General features: G+C 45.7%; 3 protein-coding genes across 3 annotated transcripts in view; 2 read left to right on the forward strand and 1 right to left on the reverse strand.

Annotated features, from left to right (window-relative positions):
- plch1 (phospholipase C, eta 1) overlaps positions 1 to 11,974 on the forward strand; it is a 139,681-nt gene extending 127,707 nt beyond the window's left edge. Inside the window, exons 21-24 of the mRNA XM_031791220.1 lie at positions 5,176 to 5,255; positions 5,886 to 5,945; positions 6,947 to 7,370; positions 8,220 to 11,974. Of these exons, the coding sequence (XP_031647080.1) occupies positions 5,176 to 5,255; positions 5,886 to 5,945; positions 6,947 to 7,370; positions 8,220 to 10,840 (3,185 nt within the window). The 3' untranslated portion in view covers positions 10,841 to 11,974. The remainder of the gene's footprint in view (positions 1 to 5,175; positions 5,256 to 5,885; positions 5,946 to 6,946; positions 7,371 to 8,219) is intronic.
- Positions 11,975 to 12,836: 862 nt separating this feature from the next.
- LOC109904919 (extracellular calcium-sensing receptor-like) lies at positions 12,837 to 19,343 on the forward strand. The gene is made up of 10 exons (XM_031791221.1): positions 12,837 to 13,224; positions 13,966 to 14,174; positions 14,364 to 14,467; positions 15,243 to 15,422; positions 15,630 to 16,361; positions 16,785 to 16,994; positions 17,068 to 17,191; positions 17,312 to 17,505; positions 17,584 to 17,865; positions 17,969 to 19,343. The coding sequence occupies exons 1-10, from the start codon at positions 12,890 to 12,892 to the stop codon at positions 18,389 to 18,391; spliced, it is 2,793 nt and encodes a 930-aa protein (XP_031647081.1). The 5' UTR covers positions 12,837 to 12,889; the 3' UTR covers positions 18,392 to 19,343.
- Positions 19,344 to 19,430: 87 nt separating this feature from the next.
- On the reverse strand, positions 19,431 to 26,222 carry LOC109906122 (extracellular calcium-sensing receptor-like). The gene is made up of 9 exons (XM_020503784.2): positions 25,974 to 26,222; positions 25,265 to 25,559; positions 24,997 to 25,083; positions 24,476 to 24,742; positions 23,907 to 24,113; positions 23,506 to 23,778; positions 23,104 to 23,331; positions 21,127 to 21,250; positions 19,431 to 21,034 (listed from the first exon to the last, which is right to left on the reverse strand). Exons 1-9 carry the CDS (start codon positions 26,183 to 26,185, stop codon positions 20,121 to 20,123), a joined length of 2,607 nt encoding a protein of 868 aa, XP_020359373.2. The 5' UTR covers positions 26,186 to 26,222; the 3' UTR covers positions 19,431 to 20,120.
- Between the last annotated feature and the right edge of the window lie 303 nt (positions 26,223 to 26,525).

Below are 26,525 nucleotides of genomic sequence, written 5' to 3' on the forward strand. Positions count from 1 at the left end.
TTTGCCCATTTTAACCTCCACTTATTTGTGTACATGGATTTTATAATGTTCTATGTATTTCCACCAACACCACTTTCCATCAATGTGTATAGCAGACCCTTATGCCAATTTGAGTCTAAACTTTTTTTTAAATCAACAAAGCATGAGAAGACTTTGCCTTTGTTTTTGTTAGTTTGTTTGTCAGTTAGGGTGTGCAGTGTGAATATGTGGTCTGTCACACAGGATAATTTGGTAAAAAGCCAAATTAACATTTGCTCAGTACATTGTTTTCGCTAAGGTAAGGGAAGACCCCATGAAATGGACAAAAATGAATGGCAACTTATTGCCATTGGGCAAATGGAAGGCAGTTCATCCAAACCATTTGGCTAGTGGAACATGGGAAATGCCAAGTGTCATACACCCAAAATCACAAATATGGCGAGCGCGCTCCATCGTAGATTTTCATATTGAAAATGGTCAAAGTCAAGACCCAAGGGTAAAATGATGAAAATCTCAAAACATTTTCAACATTTTAAAACCCCTAAAAAAGTCATTTTTGGACTGTTTTTCTATTTATTCATTTTTTTGGTCAATTACACATATGTAATAACCGTATGCACATACATATGTCTTATTTTATTGCGTTTGTCCATTAGGCCTATGTATTGTCCATTTGCAATATATGTTCATTGGAAGTCGGCTTCTGAACCAAAAAGTCAGTGAACCATGGCCAAATGGCATAAGAAATGTCCAAATGGCATTTATACTGACCAAACAATAATATATATCAAATATATCACTAAATTAACCCCAGAATCAACCTAAAAGTTATATTTGTCATGTTTGATCATAGGAAGCCATAGGATGTAAGAATTTGGTGCATTAAGACAGCAGTGGGACTCAGTCGTTTTTTTACAATATATTTTTTTAAACATCCAAAATGACCAGTGGTGCCCCCTATTGGATGGGCATGGGTGGGGGGTGCTCCCTACCCAGCCATGGACCCCTTGCACCCCTCTAAACACATTAAAACATTTGTTTTTAAATTTGCTCCTAGTAACCCGTTCAGATTACCAAGTAATCTGGCACGGCTGTCCATTTGCGATGTCTTACGATGGGCATTTACCATCGCGAATTTGACATGCTCTAATATACTGCAGAAATGCCCAATTGACTAGCCCGTTGAACTCAGGATGGCCGGGCAGTGATAGTGGTGCCTCTACTGAATACTGTCACCTCCAGGTAGATGTTTGTCCCTCTGTGTGCTGAGGATGTCAGGTTCTTGTCCAGTTCTGTCATTTAGGTCGCCACAGACTAGTACATGTCCCTGGGCCTGGAAATTGTTAAACTCCCCCTCTAGGATGGAGAAGCTGTCATCTGTAAAGTATGGCAATTGTATTGCAAGGGATATAGGCAGCACACAGGACATTTTTCTCTGAGATAATTTCCATATTCATTTCTAGCCAGATGTAAAATGTTCCTGTTTTGACTAATTTAACAGAGTGGATTAGGTCTGGTCTATACCAAATTAGCATACCCCCTGAGTCCCTTCCATTTTTCATACTTGGTCGTTTGGTGGATAGGACTACCAGCTCTCTGTAACCTAGAGGGCAACCAGTGGGTCCGTCTCCTTTTAACCATATTTCTTGTAGGATGACAATGTCTGTATTTTTTTAAGTTTTTTACATGAAGTCTGGGTTCCTTCTTTTTAGGCAGATGACCTCAGACCTTGTACATTCCAGGATGAGACAGTACAAGCTTTGTGTTCCATAGTGTCTAGTGTTGTTTTCGTGTGGTTTAGGCCCGAACCATCACAGTAGGTGAGAGCAGAGCATGTTGAGCATTGGATACATACCTCTTAGGTTGCAGGATGGAGCTTGGACGGATGTAATAGTGGGGGTTGGCCTGTTGCTCTGCTCACGACCTGGGCATATGTCTGCTGTCATGTTGACATCTTTGTCGCAGAGGCGGGGAGCATGGAGTGGGCAGAAAGGGCATAGGTCTGATATAGTGGGGCCTATATAGGGTGTGGCTTTGTTTGGTGTGGTTTCAGCTGGTTGGGGTGTGACTGGTGATGCTGTGGTCTCGGTGTAGGTCCTCTTGGCGTGGGTTCTCTCTGTGCAGGTCCTTCAGGAGGGGGTCTTGCAGGTCTGGGAGGGTGTCTTGCTGGTCTGGACGGGGTGTCCGTTTCTCTGTTGCTCCTGTGTGAGGTGCCGAGACTACGGTTTAGGGTTACGTCCTTCTGGGTCCTGGCAAAAAGTTGGGATTGCTACCTTGTAGAGGTGGACCTGGTTGTAAAGGCTGTTCAGGTCCATGGTGGAGTGGTGAGCCAGGTAGAAATGAGGTTTTGAGGCATAGTCTCGCAATATGCTTGCATTCACCGTCTGTATGGTGGCAGGGTGAAAGTATTTTTGTGGTAACAGGGTGGAGATAAATGTGTGTTGGGGAAATTAGAAGATGAATTAGAAGATGATTTTTCAATCACTCCCTTGAGTGCTGTGGCAACCCTTTCCTGCGGAGCTCTCAGGTCATTTGTGCCCGTGTAAATTATGATGTGGTTGGGGGACCCTAGTCTGTCCTCTGATAGCAGCTCCAGGGCATACCTAGTTTTTGGGCTCCAGAGTTTAGCAACTTTGTGTTTGGGTTAAAGTTCATCCTCTTGAATGTATTTGCCATTTGAGTCAATGAGGAGCACAGTCTCTCTGGCTTTTATGTGTCCTCAGTGGATGTGTGAGGGTCGTCAAGAGAGCAATCAGGGGAGCTGACAGGAGGGCTGTTAGGAGGGGGTGGAATCTGTTGGGAAGGGGTGGGGTCTGTTGGGAAGGGGTGGATTCTGTTGGGAGGGGGTGGAGTCTGTTGTGTTGGTGGGTCTTGTGTTGTCTGTCCTCTGTTGGGTTGGTGTTGAGGTTGTGGTCCGGGTCTGAGTTTGGCCGTTCTGTTGGCTTCTCTGGGGGAGTGTCCTGCTCTCTGTCACACCTCAGCTTTGTCACCTCCTCCTTCAGTGCCATGTGTGCCTCTTTAAGTTCTCTCACCTCAGCCTGTAGAGCAGCCAGCAACTCAGACAGCCGTCCATCTCCACCCTCTGCCCTCCAGGTCTTGTTGGGGGGGGGGGGGGGCTCCACCATGTCACTCTCCAGCTCTGTGAATGTATCCCTCTCAGTGATGGAGGAGCAGTGCAGTTGTGGGACCTGGGAGTGTTCAGTGCTCGGGGTGGGGGTGGGGGTGACTATCTTTGTCTGCAGGACATTTTGAAGAGGTGTGATCAGACTCACTCAGGATGGGGGAGTTGTCACAGAGAGAGAGAGCTTTTCCTGCTGTGCTCTCTCTCTTTGACCCGTAAAAGTCCTACTTGAACTGCATGAGGATGCCCTGCACCATTACTGTCCCAGACTTGTACATGTTGACAGAGGTTGTTTCAATTTCCTCAATGTCTAGTATTCTGAGTTTCCACCCTGGGACAATACCCTCTCTCTTGACATAGGGGTAGTGTGCCAGGGGATGGTCTGTGTTAATATAGCACTGTGTCATGCCAGGGGATGGTCTGTGTTAATATAGCACTGTGTCATGCCAGGGGATGGTCTGTGTTAATATAGCACTGTGTCATGCCAGGGGATGGTCTGTGTTAATATAGCACTGTACCAGGGGATGGTCTGTGTTAATATAGCACTGTACCAGGGGATGGTCTGGTTAATATAGCACCATGCCAGGGGATGGTCTGTGTTAATATAGCACCATGCCAGGGGATGGTCTGTGTTAATATAGCACTGTGTCATGCCAGGGGATGGTCGGTGTTAATATAGCACCATGCCAGGAGATGGTCTGGTTAATATAGCACTGTGTCATGCCAGGGGATGGTCGGTGTTAATATAGCACTGTGCCAGGGGATGGTCGGTGTTAATATAGCACTGTGTCATGCCAGGGGATGGTCTGTGTTAATATAGCACTGTGTCATGCCAGGGGATGGTCTGTGTTAATATAGCACCATGCCAGGAGATGGTCTGGTTAATATAACACTGTGTCATGCCAGGGGATGGTCTGTGTTAATATAGCACTGTACTAGGGGATGGTCGGTGTTAATATAGCACTGTGTCATGCCAGGGGATGGTCTGTGTTAATATAGCACCATGCCAGGAGATGGTCTGTGTTAATATAGCACCATGCCAGGGGATGGTCGGTGTTAATATAGCACTGTGTCATGCCAGGGGATGGTCTGTGTTAATATAGCACTGTGTCATGCCAGGGGATGGTCTGTGTTAATATAGCACTGTACTAGGGGATGGTCGGTGTTAATATAGCACTGTGTCATGCCAGGGGATGGTCTGTGTTAATATAGCACCATGCCAGGGGATGGTCTGTGTTAATATAGCACTGTGTCATGCCAGGGGATGGTCTGTGTTAATATAGCACCATGCCAGGGGATGGTCTGTGTTAATATAGCACCATGCCAGGGGATGGTCTGTGTTAATATAGCACTGTACCAGGGGATGGTCTGTGTTAATATAGCACCATGCCAGGGGATGGTCTGTGTTAATATAGCACTGTGTCATGCCAGGGGATGGTCTGTGTTAATATAGCACTGTGTCATGCCAGGGGATGGTCTGTGTTAATATAGCACCATGCCAGGGGATGGTCTGTGTTAATATAGCACTGTGTCATGCCAGGGGATGGTCTGTGTTAATATAGCACTGTGTCATGCCAGGGGATGGTCTGTGTTAATATAGCACTGTACCAGGGGATGGTCTGTGTTAATATAGCACCATGCCAGGGGATGGTCTGTGTTAATATAGCACTGTACCAGGGGATGGTCTGTGTTAATATAGCACTGTGTCATGCCAGGGGATGGTCTGTGTTAATATAGCACCATGCCAGGGGATGGTCTGTGTTAATATAGCACCATGCCAGGGGATGGTCTGTGTTAATATAGCACTGTACCAGGGGATGGTCTGTGTTAATATAGCACCATGCCAGGGGATGGTCTGTGTTAATATAGCACCATGCCAGGGGATGGTCTGTGTAGAAAGTGAAGTTGCTTACGTTCCCCTCTTTGTTGCAGTCAGCAAATAGTGTCTCTACATTGTCCTTAAGGAGCTTTTTTTGTACTTATTCCATGCAGTGTTATTTTTAATTTACATGGGGTATTGTAATGACCTCTCCACAACGATAACTCTCTGTCTCTCTCCCTTTCTCTCTCTTCAGGTTATAGACATGTGTACTTGGAGGGGTTGACTGAGGCGTCAATCTTTATCCACGTTTCAGTTCATGACATCTATGGGAAGGTAGGTACAGTACATTGCAGTGAGATAACCCTTCTATGGTAAGATAGGTACAGTCTGAGACATTCCTAGTATCCCTGGTCCTCTTCTCCACGTGTCACCACTGACCCTAGCCAGGGTACCAGTCTGTTTCTGGTCTCTTTAATATGGCCTGGGTACCAGTCACTTTCTAACCTCTTTGATATAGCCTGGGTACCAGTCTGTTTCTGGTCTCTTTGATATAGCCTGGGTACCAGTCTGTTTCTGGTCTCTTTAATATAGCCTGGGAACCAGTCTGTTTCTGCTCTCTTTAATATAGCCTGGGTACCAGTCTGTTTCTGGGATCTTGCCATGTCCTTATGGAACTGCAAAACATGATTTGCTTGACAATGCCAATGGAGCAGGCAAACACACAAACAGCTTTGGGACCAGGCTAGTGAGATCAGATCTGGGTACCAGGCTAGTGAGATCAGATCTGGGTACCAGGCTAGTGAGATCAGATCTGGGTACCAGGCTAGTGCTACTCTGACCCTATAGAAAATAAGTGGTCTGAAGGGGGAAAAAAAATCAGTTTTAGCTTTTACATATACATATTTATTACACTTAGTTGTCAGCTATATAATTCTCCTAAGCTGATACCTTCTTCCTTTCCAGTGGAATCCACTAGTCCTGAACCCCAGCTTTACCATAATGCACTTTCTAGGAGCCCACAAGGTATCCTGGGTAGACTATGTATGCTGCATGGCATCTGCACGACTGTCAACTGTTTCCACTGTGTGTGGTGGAGTGTATATGGTTTCAGATGTATTTCTGTGTGTATGCTACTGTATATCTAAGATTGGTATATTGGGTGTATTATGGATGTGTTTTCGTGTTAGGTGATTTTCTATGCATTTTATCAGTAATTATCGGGTTCATAAAATCAGAGCTCATGGCATTACTAACTACACAGATAATGGTAAAGAGGGACTATGTGCAAGGATTGTGAGTGAGAGAATGAGATGGTTGTTTGTCTGTGGTTAGTAGTTACCGTTATGCTATAGTGCCATCTAAAGGGCATGTCTTTGTCCACGGGAGAATCTCAACTGCATTGCCTTGATTCCCCATGTCCGCTCTCCTCGACCTCCTTCTCGAAACCTATTGGATGAGAAGGTTAGACGGGACGGACCTCTGACCTCATCCAATGGGTTTTGAGAAGGAGACGAGGAGAGACGATGCAAGGAATCAAGGAAATACAAATTGAGATTCTCCCCATGATGAACCTGAGTGGGAGTGGCATTGACAGCTCAGCACTTCATCCGAATTCATGTAAAGAAGTGTTGATTTGCTGAAAATATTTTGTTTTGTGTAGAGTGAAGTGTGTTAATGTTTTCAGTCTATATTGTTTCTCAGGCATGTTTGCATTGTGGTGGGAATACTGTGATGTGATTGAAAAGCATGACACATCTTATCTAACCTTCCTCACACCATGCAATTCATATTTTCATGCAAAATACTAAACACTTTCTCTCTCTCACCCCTCTCTCTTCATTTTTCTTCTCTCTCCCCTCCCTCTCTCTTCATTCTTCTCCTCTCTCCCCTCCCTCTCTCTTCATTCTTCTTCTCTCTCCCCTCCCTCTCTCTTCATTCTTCTTCTCTCTCCCCTCCCTCTCTCTTCATTCTTCTTCTCTCTCCCCTCCCTCACTCTTCATTCTTCTTCTCTCTCCACCCATCAGGGTCGTCAGCTGCGAGGCATCAGAGGTTTATTTAACAGGCCCTCTAAGTCGTCAGTAGACACCAGCTGTGGTTCGGCCCTCAGGAAACGCTCCATCAGTGACCACCTCCTCCGACGCACCGCCAGCGCCCCCGCCAACCGTCGCAAGAAAACCAAGATGAAGCTCGCTGAGTCCTCCACCTCCATATCGGACCGCAAGGCCTCCATACCAGACGGCAAGGACAGAGTGTGGGCCGGAGCAGGGGCTGGGGGGGAGGGGTCCCAGAACAGGGAAAGGGACAGGGAGGGGGTAATGGTGGAGAGACGCCCAACACCCCTCACCCACAGGCCCATCTCCATGCCCCTGGAGAGGCTACTGCAGGGACAGCTCTCCCTCTGCTCCCCCGACCAGGAGCAGACTGACCTGGGTGCAGACACACTCATCGGTGGGTAGACCTCCTCAGTAGACCTCACACACTCTTACATCAACCATAACAATTAACGGTATGCCATGTAACAAGCAATATGTTATAATAGATATCTAACATGTAAGAAGAAACCAACGCAAGAAACCAACCGACAGTGTAACAGCATCATGTTGCCTATTTCTCAGCGCAATACATGACCATAGGCTTACCTGTAAAGGCAGAGCAACTGGCTTTATTTGCTATATGTGTGAAATGATGAGTTGTTGTCCTGCGCTCTCAGTGAAACAGTGCTATGGGTCTTATGTGAAATGTAATCCCTTTCCTCGTTTCTAACTCATCATTTTCTAAAATATAGAAATAAAAATGTGTTTTCATGTGAATTGACAAATCCAGGCACTCTATTCTTCCTCACTACTTTAACTTGCCTTTTCTGTTCCTTCTTCACTGTGTGGTGCTTCTCTGTAGTAGAGAACTGACTAGGATATCCCGCCAGGTAAACCAAAACACCTCCTAAGGTTGCCTCATCCTAAAACATCCCAGTATTACATCATGCCACTGATGTAACTTTGTAAAAATGTAAATTTTCCTTAAATTTTTTTTTTTTAAATTGATCCCATTTGACCATCTGTTTTACGAAATTTGGAGTTCCCCCTAAAAAATGGATGTTCCTTCTGTTACCTGCACAGCCTCATTCTCCAACACCCCTCTCACAGTCGTATTTGGTGGTACATTCCATTCGTCTCTGTGTTTGCTATTGGCTCGTATTGGACGGAATGTGTCGGTTGGTTGTTGGTTGACTTGGTGTTCTACGTACGGCTGTGATATGTTTGAACCTTTACTGACTGTCTAACTTGTCTGTTTCCACAGGAACGTCCCCCTTTAACCAGCCCGGGTCCCACTCTGTGGAACTCGTCGTCGAATCATCCGCCTCCCTTGAGCACAAAGTGTTCACCCCTTCCATCAATCACAACAACGCACAGGATAACACCACCGAGTCTGACCAATCAGATGAGACCTCCTACCTGGTCATTGGCCGAGGAGGAGGGACTGTAGATGGTGACTCCAAAGACCAATCACAAGACAGAGTCAACCCACTCAGCAAAGCTGAGGATGTTTCTTCTCGCCAAAGGACATTGTGTCACCTCAGCAGCTCAACAGAGACAGAGAGCAACTGTTTACACGTACCAAGTGAGAGCAGACCAGAGACAACATTACTTAGTACAACAAACACAGCAACTTCCTCCTCTCCTTCCTCTGAGCTCCCCATCTCCCTACTGAATGTGGACCGGTCCGATCTGCAGAGCCCCGTCCCCCTACAGGACAGCATCATCTCACATCTCATTGACGCCGTATCTCTCAGCAACGATACCACCTACGGGTCTATTTCCGCTCTGATTGGTCAGTTTGACCTCATCGGCGACCAGAATGATTTCACAATGAACTCTGACCCCCACACCCTCAGTGTCATGTCCTGTCTGTCCGATCCTGCTGTCTGGGACTCCAGCACACCCTATAAGGTTACCATAGACTATACCACCCAATATAAAGACCCACACACCATCGCCTCCCCCCGCAAGGCAATGAACGGACCTATCACTCCTCGAAAAGCAAGCCAGACCCCTAACCACGCGAACCAGAATCTACTCTCACCCCACCCCAAAACCTCCCACACAGACCCCAATGCCCCCCTTCTCTTCTCCAGTCCTGAGACCACGGAGCTGGAGGAGGTCTATACCATCCTGGATGAGGAGGTCTTGTCTCCAGTCTCTGTCTACAACCTGAAGAAGCAGACCATCGGCAACATCCAGGCTGACTCTGAGGAGAGCACACCCATGGGAAGCCTGGAGCCTTCCCCAGCCAAGGTGCCTCCTCTCCTGGGGGTAGAAGGCAATGGCAGCTGGGTGGGCTCACGGAGGGGTGTGGTGGAGGAGAAAGGAGAGGGCTACGGGGGTGAGTGTGATCCTAAAAGGTTGGGGTCAGTGGGAGAGTGGGGGTTGTCGTGGGGTTACACGTGCTCGTCCAACAACAGTACAGTGTCTGACCAATTCCTGTTGTGCCATGACACGGAAGGAAGTAGTCTGATGGAGGTGGAAATTAACGTGGACGAGGATCCACTGGAGATGACCCTGACATTACCGAGACACAACCATACCTGGGTCGCTACCAGCCCAACCAAATGCTACGCTGCTCCTCAACTCCAGCTCTCCCAATGTTCTTCACCCGTCAAACAGCCCTCACACCAGCCCTCCCCCTGCAAAGGGCCCCCCAACCCCAGCCCCCTCCTCCTGAACAGCCATCCTTCCACTCATAGCAGACACATTACCAGAGCCTTCACCCAGCAGCACAGTTACAATGGTCCCACCCAGCCCCAGACCAGGAGCTACCAGGGTGGGACAGGGGAAGGACAGGGTCAGAGAGAAGCGTCAGCCTGCTTCCAGAATGGGTTCTCCTCCTCAGAGTGTCTGTCTGTTCTTTCTGGTCCAAGGTCTGTTAGCCTCCCCAGAGACAGAGGCCTGTACTCCCCCAGCTCAGACTGTAGTGTGGACTCCAGCCAGCGAGACTACGACTGCTTCAGACACTCCACTGCCTCGGCCTCCCACTACACCCAGCCCCAACCCCATCCCAAAACAGACACCCAGCTCCAACCCCTGACCCAAACCCAATCAGACACCCAGCCCAAGCCACAAACTCAGCTCCAACCCCAATCTGGTCGCCCACCACTGCCCCTTTTGGGCTCCACCCTCACCCCTCCTCTACCTATCCTCAGACCATCCACAGCCCCCAGCCCCTGCAAGTCCAAGTCTCTGGGTGACCTGACATCTGAGGACATCTCCTGCAACTTCCGCAGCAAGTACAACATCATCAGCCACAGCTTTATCACCCCCTGTATGAGTGAGCGGAGGAGGATGAGGGGCCTGGGAGGTCTGTCCCAACGGCTGCAGTCTGCAGACCCCCTCACTGAGCAGTTACGCAAACTAGTCACCCTAGAGGGGGATGACAGAGACGGGGACAGACCCCAGTCACCCCAGCTTACCCAGTTACCTCAGTTACAGATACCCCCCAAACCCTTCATACCCCCATCCTGCCCCTCCTCAAACTTTGTCCCTGACACCCAGGAGGACTCCCCGCCCCTCCTCTCTCGCCGTCTCTCCTCTCGGAGCCAGAGCCGTGTGCGTCACATCAACAATCGTGCTCGAGAGAGGCAGCGGGAGGCTCTAAAGCCCCGGGACATGAGCGCCCCCTCCAGCGTGGGAGGGGTAGTGCTGCGTACTAAAGTAGCAGCATGTCAGAACCCCCTAGCTAACAGACACTCCACAGGCTCTTACATAGCGGGCTACCTGGACCAGCTGGAGGAAAGGGGGCTGCCTGAGGGGGGGTGCACCACACTGGGGTACGGATACGGAGATCATTATCATGATGACTCTCTGCTGCCCACAGACTCCTGTATACAATCAGAACCGGAGGTCTACTTTCTGCTCAGACTCTGAACCCACTTCCTGGTTATCACCTACATAGAATGATGTATAATGTACTTCCAAAACGCAGCAAATCAGCTTCCTGCTTAGGACCAAGGAAAAAAACATATATCATGGTTGGGCTGTCCAATAATACTTTCAGATATAAAGTCAAGTACCTGATTGGTTCTGACAGTCTTGTCTGTAAATGTAAATATGTTTTTTATTCTTCTTCATGTCCTGATCAGAATGTTCTTTAAATGTAGTTTGAACAGACTGTTAAACTACTTCCTACTTTGATTGTACCCATTTCCTGTCCTGTCTGTTCTTGTAATTCTACTTCCTGTTCAAGCTAACGCCATCTACTATAAAGCAGAAAATAAGGAAACTTTACAAATGTGTTTAACTCTGAAGGGAAGTGTTGTCTTGGTCTTTGTACATTTTAAATGTGTATTAGTATTATCAGAGGCCCACAGACATCAATGCAATGTCTATTCCACGTTAGTTCAACATTAAAATGACGTGGAGACAATGTTGATTCAACCAGTGTGTGCCCGTTGGGGGACCACTTTTAAGGGATGGGATCTGTTGCATCAAAGATCTTCCTCAAGTGTTCCTTCTCCTCTGATTGTCCTCTGTGTGCTGGTGTTGTTGGTACATATTCTGCTGTAGATTTGTTTTTAATTTAAGGTGTTGTCATTTAGTTGTTCTGTTTTCTGCATGTTAAATATCCAGCATGACTATGCATCGATCTGTAGACATCACAGTGCACTACTATCTTTTCACAGAATAAGTAATAGTGGGATTGGATGAAATACTCGGACTTCTTGCTTGCTCTGACTTCTCACTTTCTAATATTTTAAACATTATCACATATTTGAAACTTTTTGAGTTTCCATGCTTGAATTTTTATTTTTTTTACAATTAATTTAATACAGACTGTAAAAAAAAAGGGTGAAAATTGGGAGCTGGTTATTAAAACGTGATGTTTACAAGAACTGAAACACACAGTGGAATAGGTAGATAAGGGTGTTTCGACTAGACCAAGTTGCATGTTTTTATTCTTCTTTTCAGTGTTAAACCCATCCTTTCTTCTTTGTATGGTCACGCGGAACATTACTGTGAGCATTTTCCTACTGATGTAATAAAATTCATAAAAAAATGTGACTTGAACGCAACATGTCTGTCTGTTTGATTACTGGTCTTCTATTTGCTTATCTTGATGTTTGTTTTTGGTGTCTTTTCTTCTCTCTATTTTCCACCATCTTTCTCTCCATTTCTCTCTCTATTTGCCACCCTATTTTTCTCACCGACACACTCTCTAATTGTATTCTATGTTTATCGGTGTTGTAGCCACCGGGGTATACAACTACTCTTGCCATGGCATGTACACACACATGCACACGCACACACACACACACCCCCCTCCCTGCCTGTGTTTTTGTATCTTGCTGTGTGTGGATAATGGGATGTAATTGCTTGTGAAATGAGCAGTAAGGGAGATGAGAGAGAGAGCACCTGTGGCCATCTAAATCCTCAAACTATTATTTGGAGATTAAGTAACACTATCCCTTCAGTCCTGGTCCTTGTACCCCCGTCACCCTCCTTCCTCACCCCACCATACTTCCATGATTGGTGCAGCACAAAACTAAAAACATATTTTTCAAAATTAAAAGTACCCCTGTCACCCTTGTCTCTAATCGTTTTGTGCTATCCCTAACAGCAACACTCAGGAGGCCTGTGATTTAGGGTCTCAGTGTGTCATCTTGTTTACTCTGTGTCTTCTCTATGATCTCTGGTCATTATAAATACCCTCCCTTATCCTCCACTGGGCCAGATCAGAGGAGCCTGCTGCCATACCAAGCGCTGGGAGATAGAGACTGGTCGACTACTGAAGCTTGTCTTCACCTGACGAAGAACCACTGAGGCTGATCTGTGCTACATAAAACATCTGGGAGCAAAGTCCATTAACTTTCCCCCACCAGGCTGGATGTAAAGACTGGGAGAATTTCTGATCATAATCTTTACACTCTTTTTGACTCATCTGTATGTTTCATCATTACAACTGTGGTGTAGTTTTTCATGTTTTATTCAGTATTTAGAAATTACATTGGGACAGGTTTTGGTCTGGTCAACTGCCTTCCTGTCTGTTTGTCCAGAGGAGCTCCCTTCATGTCCCCCTGGTTAACCTGGCTGACACCGGCCATTCCCCTGCTACTGCCCTGGCTGGTCAGGGATGGGTCAGGGATGGTTCAGGCAACTGTGTGTTCACGGTGGGATCGTTCGGTTGGTCTGGATGACCGTGGTCTCTCCCAGGAAGGTGAAGTGGTGATCGGTGGTCTCATCCCCTTCCATAACCTCCCTCCTGCTCCAGACCTGAGCTTCAGCCAACCCCCTGACCTGCAGGCCTGTGTCAAGTAAGTTATTTCATTTATTTCTGTTCTCTAACTTTTTGTATCACACTTTTCTTGCGCCTTTCTTTTCAAAGCTTGTTGAAATGAGATTTTAATCCTTGTTTTTATTCTTGTCATTTTCTTTCATTTTGGAACAACATGACACATTTCTTTCTTTCTTTTCCTTATTGTTGTTTCATGTCAGACTTGATCTAAATGTTGTTCTCTTCAGAAGACTGGAAAATGGACCATTGGACTTGTACCTTTTACACAGAATCTTAATCAATTAAAATTGAAATGCTAAATGTTTTGCTGTTGACACAGAATCATAATCACTTCAAAATGAATTGTAAAATTGTTTTGCAGACAATTTCAAATCTGATGTTAACAAATTGTCTGCAAAACAATTTCAATCTTTGTTTTTGTCCAACTTCTCTCTTCAATTCTAATGTGTGTCATTTCAGAGAGAGAGACTGTATTTGCTGTAACACAGTGCTCTATTTCTCTGAGTACAATGAGGCATGGCATATTTCTTGTAAATGCAAACACCTAAATAATATTGCTGTCACAGATTGTGGTATTTATCCATCGTGTTCAGCATGAAATATATTTTTGTTGTGCTGTTTTATGTTGAATGTTGTTTCTCCAACAATAAATGACATGAATCTGATTACAGGCTTACATCATCCTCAATTACACATGATGAATGTTTCTCTGTCATTCTCGCTCTCTCTCCTGTCTCATGTTTCACATCCCTGCTCTCAGTTTCCAAGAGGAACCATTGCAATGGGCACATGCGCTGGTGTTTGCGGTGGACGAGATTAACCGTAACCCCTTCCTACTGCCGGGGGTTCGGCTGGGCTACCGTATCCTGGACAGCTGTAATCAGCACCCCTGGAGCCTGCGAGGGGCACTGTCCCTGGTGTCAGGCGGGAACATCAGATGTGAAACTACAGAGATTTCGAAACTCAAATGTGATTTTAACCACTAACCTCAACCTCATCTTTACCTAAAATTAAAATGTAATGAAATGTATTTGCCAAAATAGCCAATAATATTGTGAAGACACTACACTAAATTAATATCAAATATTGTAGTTCATGTACTTGGTATCATGTGGTTCTGAATAAACATCCATGTTATGGGTATTCTGTCCTGTCCAGCACATCCATCTAGTGACTGCCCTGTTCCTCTGGTCATTGGTGATGCATCGTCCACTCAGACCATCATCCTGGCCAGGACCCTGGGGCCTCTCTCTGTGCCTGTGGTCAGTCTCTCTCCACACAACCAGAAAGTGCAATGGCTAGAAAAATTGATCATATTTCAGATAGTCTAGTATTTACTGAGATATTATATGAGGGTATTTAATACTTCATAAGAAACATATTGATGTCATTGTGTCCTTAGTCTCTCTCTCAACAACCAGGTTATATACTGAGTGGACACAACTTTAGGAACACCTGCTTCTATGACATAGACTGACCCAGTGAATCCAGGTGAAAGCTAAGATCCCTTCTTGATGTCACCTGTTAAATCCACTTCAGTCAGTAAAGATGAAGAGGAGGAGACAAGTTAAAAGATGTAAAATATATTTTTTAGGCCTTGAGAAAATTGAGACATGGATTGTGTATATTGGCCATTCAGAGGGTGAATGTGCAAGAAAAAAGATTGTGAACGTGGTATGGTAGTAGGTGCCAGGCACACAGGTTTGTGTCAAGAACTGCAATGCAGCTGGGTTTTTCACACTCAAAAGTTACCCGTGTGTATCAAGAATGATTCACCACATCCAGCCAACTTGAAACAACTGTGGGAAGCATTGGAGTCAACATGGACCAGCATCCCTATGGAACGCTTTCGACACCTTGTAGAGTCCATGCCCCAACGAATTGAGGCTGTTTTGAGGGCAAATGGGGGTGCAACCCAAGGTGTTCTTAATGTTTTGTACACTCAGCTAGAAAGATTGTGATAATGCTTTAATGACTTATAATTCATCTGGTCTGGTATTTAGTGAGAAATTATTGATTCAATGGCGTTGTCCTCAGATCAGTTACCAGGCCAGCTGTGGCTGTCTCAGTGACAGACAGGAGTTCCCTAACTTCTTCAGGACCATCCCCAGTGATGTCTACCAGGCCCTCACCATGGCCCGGCTCACCTGGCTCTTGGGATGGACCTGGGTCGGGGCTATTGCTGTAGACAATGACTACGGTCGTCTGGCCATACAGGTGTTTCTTTATTTTACATCAAATTTTTTCTACGACTTTATTAATTCTTCCTCAGTTTACAGAAAAAGAACTGCAGAATTTAATTTACATCACAAAACAATTGTATAGAAAACTGTATTTTGTTTATTTACATTATCTCGAATACTGGATACTTAAAAATATATTTTCATCAACTTAGTATCAGTATTGTGACAATTTGATCCCCAGGTGTTTGAGGAGGAGATTCGGGGGACGGGGGTGTGCCTGGCGTTCTTTGAGACCCTCAACCGGGCGAACCTGGTGAGGGATGTGAAGCGAGCAGCAGATACGGTCCAGGCCTCGACAGCGCGAGTGATCCTGGTCTTCCTCTGGTACACTGACATGGGGGCGTTACTCCTGGAGCTGGGGAGGAGAAATGTGACGGACAGGCAGTTCCTGGCCAGTGAGGCATGGAGCACCAGCGGACAGCTCCTGAGAAACCCCGCCCTCTTTAACGTTGCTCAGGGCGTCGTGGGTGTGGCTATCCGCAGTGCACCTATTCCTGGCTTTGAGGCCCACCTTCGAAGTCTCAACCCCTCTCGTCGTCCCGGAGATGTCCTGTTGAAGGAACTCTGGGAAACGGTGTTTGGGTGTAGCCCTGGAGCAGCACATGGACACGGCACGTCTCTGCTCCCCTCTCCCCTTCCTCCAACCCCCTCTGTGTCACTACCACACACCCCTCCTCCCACCTCCAGTTCCCCTCGTCCACTCCTGGCCTCCTGCAGTGGGGCAGAGACTCTGGAGGGGGTACAGAGCCCCTTCACAGACACCTCCCAGCTGAGAATAACCTATAATGTGTACCTGGCTGTGTATGCTGCAGCCCACGCCCTCCACAGCCTGCTGTCCTGTCCCCAGAGACACAGCCCTACCTGGGGCAGCAGCTTCACCTGCTCCCTTCCTTACAACATCAGCTCAGCGGAGGTACTCATCTATTGCCCGTGTTAATTAGACATGATTTGCAAACACAAATAAATCAGGGGGTGAATTGGTCATGCCAATGTAATATTAGAAAATTATTGAAATTATTGAAAATAATTGAAATTTAATATCAATAAATATTCATGTCCACTTAATAGTCACTATGGGGATATGTTTTGAGTTATTACATCATATTAACAGTGTAATGGTCATGTTAACAGTCACTATGGGGATATGTTTTGAGTTATTACATCATATTAACAGTGTAATGGTCATGTTAACAGTCACTATGGGGGATATGTTTTGAGTTATTACATCATATTAACAGTGTAATGGTCATGTTAACAGTCACTATGGGGATATGTTTTGAGTTATTACATCATATTAACAGTTTAATGGTCATGTTTGTGTCTCCACTCCTCCAAGCTGTTGCAGCACCTGAACCAAGTTAACTTCACCACTCCACTTGGGGAGCCGTTCTACTTCCGGGGCGCGGACGTCCCTGCTGTGTACGACCTTGTGAACTGGCAGGCCACGCCCCAGGGGTTGCTCAAACTTGTCACAATTGGCCGTGTAGACGGGTCCAATCTCCTCATCAACCAATCAGCCATCCAGTGGAACACAGGAACTAATACGGTAAGAAAGACAATTTTTAAAACATGAAGTGAATGGTTTTGTTCAAATGAAATTAATTACATGGCATGTACAGGTGCCTGTGTCAGTGTGCAGTGACAGCTGTCCCCCAGGCACCCGTGTAGCCAGGAAGAAGGGGGAGCCTGTCTGCTGCTTCGACTGCATCTCCTGTTCTGAGGGAGAGGTCAGCAACACCACAGGTCAGTGAACTGAATATCTTCTCACATCACTGAGGTGGGTGGTTATTCCCACAGTCTGTTGTGTGTTAATGCTTACTTAAGACTTATTAGACTGAATAATTAATGATGCTTTTCTCCCAGGCTCTTTGCAATGTGACAGGTGTCCTCTGGAGTTCTGGTCCAACAGCCATCGGACCGCCTGCGTCCCTCGTCAGCTCGAGTTCCTCTCCTTCAATGACGTGATGGGTGTCACCCTGACCACTGTTGCCGTGTGCGGTGCTGTGGCAACAGTGGCTGTGTTTGTGTTCTTTGTGTACCACCGCCACACCCCTCTGGTAAGAGCTTTAACAAAGTGTTGAATGGGATCAAATTGAGAATTCTTATATGGTACCATGTGTGTGTAACCCTTCCAGGTGCGGGCCAACAACTCGGAGCTGAGCTTCCTGCTTCTCCTGTCACTCAAGCTCTGCTTCCTGTGTTCATTGGTGTTCATTGGCCGTCCCTCTGTGTGGGCGTGTCGGATCCGCCAGGCAGCATTTGGGGTCATCTTCGTGCTCTGCCTCTCCTGCCTCCTGGTCAAGACCATCGTGGTTCTGGCTGCGTTCCGCTCAGCCAGGCCCGGTGCTGGGCAGCTGATGAGGTGTTTTGGACCCGTTCAGCAGAGAGGGAGTGTCTTCCTCTTTACCAGTGTTCAGGTGAGCGCTTTAACATTAAAATAACTTCAAAGTCACCAAACTGAATTAATCAGTCATTTATAAGATATTTAAATTGTGTTTGTAATTGTGTTTGTAAACGCAGGTGATCATTTGTGCCGTGTGGCTGTCCATGAGCCCTCCCCTGCCTTACCGTGACCTAGGCCTCAAGGGGTCAAAGGTCATCCTGGAGTGTGAAGTGGGCTCTGTGGTTGGCTTCTCTCTGGTGCTGGGCTACATCGGCCTGCTGGCCTCCCTCTGTCTCCTCTTAGCCTTCCTGGCCAGGAAACTCCCAGACAACTTCAACGAGGCCAAGCTCATCACCTTCAGCATGCTGATCTTCTGTGCTGTGTGGATTTCATTCGTCCCTGCCTACATCAGCTCTCCTGGGAAGTACGCAGACGCTGTGGAGATATTCGCCATCTTAGCTTCCAGCTTTGGGTTACTGCTATGCATCTTCGCTCCGAAGTGTTACATCATCCTCCTGAGACCAGAGAGAAACACCAAGAAACACATGATGTCCAAATAGGAACCACCAAGAAACACATGATGTCCAATTAGTAACCAGCAAGAAACACATGATGTCCAATTAGAAACCACCAAGAAACACATGATGTCCAATTAGAAACCACCAAGAAACACATGATGTCCAATTAGTAACCACCAAGAAACACATGATGTCCAATTAGAAACCACCAAGAAACACATGATGTCCAATTAGAAACCACCAAGAAATATATGATGTCCAATTAGAAACCACCAAGAAACACATGATGTCCAATTAGAAATCACCAAGAAATATATGATGTCCAATTAGAAACCACCAAGAAACACATGATGTCCAATTAGAAACCACCAAGAAATATATGATGTCCAATTAGAAACCACCAAGAAACACATGATGTCCAATTAGAAACCACCAAGAAACACATGATGTCCAATTAGAAACCACCAAGAAAGATATGATGTCCAAATATTGTCATCTTTGTGTTTAGTTAATAACACCATCTCACTATTGTTTTGCATGGTAAAACCTTAACAAGGAATTACATGATACATTGTATAATACTTACCAGCAAGTTACATATTTAACAGACAATACCTAACGTTGATGGACACAAATGAACAGGACTTTTCTACCCTGCTGGTAGTGTATGTTTCTAATGATTCAAAAGTGACTCATGGTTGAGTCAACAGTGAATCAATAGTTAGTCAACAGTGAATCAACACTTAGCAAGTCTTCCTCTGAATCACAATATGACTCTTCTTTTCAATAGACTTTAATGACATCCATTTCTCCCCTGAATGTCAGTTCTGAAAACAAATCAGTTCAATTAGATATGGTTAATGAAAAATGTTGTTTTCTCCTTTCACATTTTATGAGGTGTGTAATTCTCTATTCCAATATGACAGTTTCCTGAAATTTTCATAAAATATATTGCTAAATTTCAAATGTTCAATAAAAACACGTTCTGCAACTCCTTTCAAGTCAAACTGTTTTATTAAATGAAAATGTGCATGAATGAATATTTAATTAATGGGTGAATAAGTGTGGCAGCAGAATCCTTGAGAAGGAACAGGGAAGTTAAGCTGTTCCACACAATGTGATGATTAAATTGAAAGCTTTTCAATGCAGAAACCCACTCATCGGGGATAACCTATCCCATAGAAGATTAAAGCCACGCACACAGACAAATTAAATACATTCAAAGCCTACTTAACAGGCCAAGGAAATAATATTTAGTCACAGAACATCATAATTATAATCAATAACATGCTACTACACATCACTAGAGTGCTAACAAAACAATAAAATCTCTTTGATTTAATTTATTGCCATCAAACTACAAACAGAAGTGGAAACAAAAAGGAGCTACTTCAAACTATTTGAGACCATCAAACTCTGTTACTATACATTTCTCCTTTCCTTTCTTTGCATGACAGTGTGAGTGTGAAGCAAATCCCTAGCAGGCATAGTACCCCCACCTAGTGTTCATATTTCAGATCAGCACAGAGGAGATGAAGAAGACAAGGAGAGGAATCCACTGTAAACCGCTGTTATGGTATTGAGCCTATGGGAGAATCTCAATTACTTTTCCGTGATTCCTCGTGTCCTCTCTCCTCGGTCTCCTTTTCAAAACTCAATTAATGAGAAGGTTAGATATCCCGCCCCTGCTGACCTTCTAATCTAATTGGTTTTGAGATGAAATCGAGGTGAGGGGACGTGAGTAATCAAGGAAATGGAACGAAGATTCTCCCTATGTCTTGGTTGAGGCCCGGCCCATCAGAGCCTTCTTGGTGTTCCTCTCTGGCCTCAGCAGGATGATGTAACACTTTGGGCCGAACAGCGCCACCAGGATGCCAAAGCTGGAAGCTAAGATGGCGAATATCTCCACAGCGTCTGCATACTTCCCAGGAGAGCTGATATAGGCAGGGACGAAGGATATCCAGACAGCACAGAAATTCAGCATGCTGAAGGTGATGAACTTGGCCTCGTTGAAGTTGTCTGGAAGATTCCTTGCCAGGAAAGCCAAGAGGAAGCTAAGGAACGCCAGGAGGCCGATGTAGCCTAACAACGCTCCGAACCCTGCTACCGACCCCACCACACACTCATATACAATCTTATCATTATGGTAGCGCGTGTTTTTGTGTGGAGTTGGAGAGGCTGAAACCAGCCAGGCTGTGCAGATAGCAGCCTGGAATGAGGTGAGAACCAGGACTGTTCCTCTCTGCTGCCCAGCACCAAACCACTTCAGGCTGGAATTGCCCCCAGGCTTAGAGGACCTGAACACAGCCAGCACCACCATTGTCTTCACCAGTATACAGGAGACACAGAGAACAAAGCTGATACCAAATGCTGCATGCCTCAGCTGACACGTCCATAGCCGGGGCCGGCCAATGAACAGCAGCGAGCACAGGAAGCAGAGTTTGAGTGACAGAAGAAGCAGGAAGCTGAGCTCAGAGTTGTTGGCCTTGACAACAGGCGTGTTCCGGTAGTGGGTGAAGATTCCGAGGACCACTGCACAGATGAGGGCTCCTAGCAACGAGGCGGTCATCAAGGAGATGCCCAGTGCTTCCTGGTAGGAGAGGAACTCAACCCTCTTAGGGATGCAGAGGTCACGCTCCGGGCTGGACCAGAAGTCCTCTGGACACCTCGAGCACTTGGCCGAGTCTGACAGAAATGCAAACGTAGAAAATGTGGATAACATTTTCTCCAGCCCCAAACCACCCTCAAATACTTTAAATGGTATTAATTTCACTGACCTGTGGTGTTGCTGACCTCTCCCTCAGCACAGGAGATGCAGTCGAAGCAGCAGACAGGCTCCCCCTTCTTCCTGGCTACACGGGTGCCTGGGGGACAGCTGTCACTGCACACTGATCGTGGAGGCTATAAGGACGAAGGTGAGGGGAATTTAACCTTTATTTAAATAGGCAAATCAGTTAAAGAACACATTCTTATTTACAAAGACGACCAAGGAGGGAGAATCAGACTTTAATATGCCCATAATTATACACCCATATTTATTCACCCATGTTTATACACCCGTATTTATACACCCATGTTTAATGCTTCTTTGCCCTCCACTGGTATAATTTGACACTGTTTCTGTTGCAGTAGTGAAATATAACTACAGTTGAAGTGGGAAGTTTACATACACTTAGGTAGGAGTCATTAAAACTTGTTTTTCAACCACCCCACAAATGGCTTGTTAACAAACTATAGAATTTGGCAAGTCGGTTAGGACATCTACTTTGTGCATGACAAGTCATTTTTCCAACAATTGTTTACAGACAGATTTTTTCTCTTATAATTTACAGTATCATAATTCCAGTCGGTCAGAAGTTTATATTCACTAACTTGACTGTGCTTTTAAACAGCTTGGAAAATTCCAGAAAATTATGTCATGGCTTTAGAAGCTTCTGATAGGCTAATTGACATAATTTGAGTCAATTGGATGTGTACCTGTTTATGTATTTCAAAGCCTACCTTCACACTTTGTACCTCTTTGCTTGACATCATGGGAAAATCTAACGAAATCAGCCAAGATCTCAGATTTTTTTTTGTAGATCTCAAAAACTCTGATTCATCCTTGGGAGCAATTTCCAAATGCCTGAAGGTACCACCTTCATCTGTACAAACAATAGTAGGCATGTATAAACACCATGGGACCACGCAGCCGTCATCCTGCTCAGGAAGGAGACGTGTTCTGTCTCCTAGAGATGAATGCACTTTGGTGCGAAAAATCTAAATCAATCCCAGAACAACAGCAAAAAACCTTGTGAAGATGATGGAGGAAACAGGTACAAAAGTATCCACAGTAAAACGAGTCCTATATCGACATATCCTGAAAGGCCGCTCAGCAAGGAAGAAGCCACTGCTCCAAAACCACCATAAAAAAGCCAGACTACGGTTTCCAACTGCACATGGGGACAAATCGTACTCTTTGGAGAAATGTCCTCTGTTCTGATGAAACATGAATAGAACTGTTTGGCCATAATGACCATCGTTGTGTATGGATGAAAAAGGGGGATGCTTGCAAGCCGAAGAACACCTTCACAACCGTGAAGCACGGGTGTGGCAGCATTATGTTGTGGGGGTGCTTGCTGCAGGAGGGACAGGTGCACTTCACAAAATAGACGGCATCATGAGGTAGTAAAATTACGTGGATATATTGAAGCAACATCTCAAGACAACAGTCAGGAAGTTAAAGCTTGGTCGCAAATGGGTCTTCCAAATGGACAATGACTCCAAGCATACTTCCAAAGTTGTTGCAAAATGGCTTAAGGACAACAAAGTCAAGGTATTGGAGTGACCATCACAAAGCCCTGACCTCAATCCTATAGAAAATTTGTGGGCAGAACTGAAAAAGCATTTGCGAGCAAGGAGGCCTACAAACCTGACTCAGTTACACCAGCTCCATCAGAAGAAATGGGCCAAAATGCACCCAAATTATTGTGGAAAGCTTGTGGGAGGCTACCCGAAACATTTGACCCAAGTTAAACAATTTGAAGCCAATGCTACCAAAAACTAATTGAGTGTATGTAAACTTCTGACCCACTGGGAATGTGATGATCCTGACATTTCACATTCTTAAAATAAAGTGGTGATCCTAACTGACCTAATTCAGGGAATTTTTATGAGGCTTAAATGTCAGGAATTGTGAAAAACTGAGTTTAAATGTATTTGGATTAAGGTGAATGTAACTTCTGACTTCAACTGTATATAACTTTACAAATAACCTTTTTTGACTCAAAGTTCCAAAAAATTCTGTCCTCGTCCAGTGTGAGCTCTTGTCCTGCGGGGGCTGATTCGTCCATCACACCCACATTCTCCACCTGAACGCTCCCGTCCTGGAGCCACACCCAGTTCATGATGTCATAGATGGCCAAGGCATCCCCGTTGTCATCGAAAGAAACGCGATCACCTAACCCTGTGGTGAACTTAACCCTCTCCAGGTAATGGACCAGCTGGTCAGAGGAGGGGGATGGAGGGAACAGAGGGAAGAGAGGAAAGAGGAGATTATGTAGACAAAAGACAGTATGAGGTCAGGGGACCTTGACTTAGAAAACAGGAAAAGGAAGTAAACAGTTGGCAAAGTGTACGTCTGCATCTGTTTGTGTGTGATTGTGTGTGTGTCCCACCTGCCAGGGCTCCAGTCTCTCTAGACTGGCACAGCTGTGCCCACTGAAAGGTCCTCTCCCTGGCACACACTGCAGAAGGTCATGCAGGGCATGGGCCAGGGCGTACACTGCCTTATACGCGCTATACTCCGGCCTGAGCTCAGACACGTCCCCATAGTTGGTCTCCACATCCCTCAGGTCCTCCTGACCTGTACATACATCACCCCCATTCTCCACCCAACCTGCTGGGGGCTCCATCCTACACCCAAACACAGCCTCCCAGAACTGTCTCACCTTAACAGAACAGAGAAGGAAATGTTATAGAGGAACACTAGTTTTTTCTTCTATATTGTAGAATTTACAGGCAAAGTAGCCCTTTAAATGTTTTAAACATAATGTATAAAGTAATTAAACTACTTCACCATGTTGTTTCCAGGGTTATTGTCAGGTTGGTTGTTGGGGCGGATGCTAAGCAGGAAGTCCCTGAGGCCGGGTATCTCTCCACGGCGGATGGCAATACCCAGGGTACCCCCCAGGTAGGGCATGAGACGGGGGGTGTGAAACACAGAGGAGGAGGACCAGGCTTCACTGGCAATCCACTGGAGACCCTTCACATTCTGCACCACCACCTTGTAAAACAGGTTTTATACTTTATAATCAGACCACCCCAATGGTAATACGCTGTAACACTTTTATACACTGTTGTTTGTGAGAGGGGTAACATCCTACAGCTGTTATGGCTGTTAGGGCTGTAGAATGCATTTGATGATAGTATGGGGAAAATACGTGCTTACTATGACTGTGATATGTGGGTGTCCCCCCTGAGATATCTTAGGATGGATGCACTAACTGTCCAGGGACACCGATATGTAAAATATATGCACACATCACTGACTGTAAGTGTTTCTGGATTAGAGCCTCTGAAACTAAAATGTGAATGTATTGTAAGAGTTATTTTAGATCAACTGTCAAGATAAAATCATCTCTGAACCTCATCCACCAGAGGGAGCAGGTAGGCCTCGACGGAGAACACCACCACCACACGAGCAGAGGAGCTCTTGATCTCTCCCACGATCCTCTGCAGCTCAGTGGGGCGGTTGTCTTTGGGCAGGACCTGGGAATAGGCCACACAGCCCCCTGACTCGGCCAGGCTTGAGTGGAAGGACCTGGCAGCATGAACTCCGTAGTCATCATCACTGAACACCAGTCCCACCCAGGTCCAACCCAACCGACGTAGGATCTGGATCATGGCTCGCACCTGAGATCACATCAACAGAGATTAGACATTACTGGTGTTATTACAGAGACTGGAGAGTATAGAGAGATCAACATAAACTACATACATTATTTTTGTCACCTTTTATTTAACCTTATCTAGGCCTTTTAATTTTTTTCATTTACCCTTATATTTGACAGTAAATGCCATTACACAGTATGAAGTGTATAGTGAGTATACATGGGAGCTGACGGTTCACTGTGTAATCTTGTCATTGTAGCCTTCTAGAGACAGACCTGGAAGGCGTCACTGGGGATGGTTCTGAAGAAGGACGGGTATTTTCCCCGGTCGCTCAGACAGGAACACGTGGCGTAATGACTCACCTGAGGGAGAGAAATACACAATGATTTTTTTTGTATTCTTCAATGAATTAATATAATAGAAATGTTTCATGCCTAGACACATGTAAGACCTAAACATGCTGTTTCTCACTCAAAGTGGGGTTTTGGAATACAAGAAGGGCATTTCAATAATGATGTCATCTTTCTATTCTTTCTGATTTACCATGGGAACCCGGAACAGCCCTAGGACACTGGAGATGGCGATGGAGTGTGTGGACCCTGGGTCTCCCACAATCCCTAGCACCGGGGGTGACCCAGAACAAGTCTCATCCAAAAAGAACTCTTTCTCTGTCCCACTGGCCAATGACATGGCAGCACGGAGCGATACTCCCAACTTCTGGCAGTTGTCGTAGAGTTTGTATCCGAGCGTGATGTTTGGCAGAAGGTCAGGGTTTCTGTTGATCTCATCTACAGCAAACGCCATAGTCTGGGCCTGCTGGAAACCAAAACTGGTAAAACTGAAAAGGAACATTCAATCAATTTGTAAATGTTTTAAATCGCTCTAGAGGTGTTGAACCCTGTGCACCTCTTAAGTGGTGTGTGAGAGAGTGTTGTCATAAGGGGTTGAGAGGAGAAAACAAGTTACTTTTGTCAAGGATAGATAATAAAATAGCTTTTATCTTAATTAAAGGTAAATTTGCTTAGAAAACAGGAATAATGATTGAAAACAATGGAATACACACAATTTATTCACATATATTTCGAAACCGCAATGTACTATTCACCAATGTAACAAGAACCCAGTAGGTCTCCGGCACCAGGGTTGGTTAACACTGATCATAGTGAGGCTTCTTATAGTAGGGATGTCTATCTGTCCTTTTTAGGAGAGGTGCAGTCACACATCCAGTCCAGTCCAGTAGATGAATACTCACCCCTCACAGTAGAGCTGCTGGGGTTCTGATGTGAAAGACAGCTCAGGGAACACAGTGAAGTAGTGGACCTCAAACAGACCTCCCAGAATCACATCACCCTTCTGGTACATCCCATTCAGACTGAAATGCTCCCGCAGACGACAGGACGAGGAAGTGGACAAGGCAGAGGAGTAGTTCAATAGAAGGCTCAGAGATGAGGAGTTCAGTATCATGACTATAGATAGGTAAAGGTTAATATATTGCCTGACCCTCATAGCTGTACTCTGTCTCTCCCCCTCTCTCTCTTGCTTACTCTCTCTCCCTCTCTTTTATATTGTCAGCGGAGGTTGACACTGTAAAGCAGGGAGAGGAGTGGCAGGGGGAGGGAGTTGGGGGGGTGGGGTGGCAGGGGGTATGCAGGGTGGAGGTATTGCAGGGGTAGGGGAGGGTTGTTAGGGGGAGGGGGTCAGAGTTGCAGGTAGGAGCTGAAACGTGGGAGTGTCAGAGAAAGACGATATGTGAACTGTTGCCACACGAAAAGGGCAACCAGGCAAGAACAAACACCATTCTAAA

The sequence above is a fragment of the Oncorhynchus kisutch genome, linkage group LG15 (assembly GCF_002021735.2).
Source record: "Oncorhynchus kisutch isolate 150728-3 linkage group LG15, Okis_V2, whole genome shotgun sequence".
In the NCBI taxonomy this organism is placed as follows: Eukaryota; Metazoa; Chordata; class Actinopteri; order Salmoniformes; family Salmonidae; genus Oncorhynchus; species Oncorhynchus kisutch.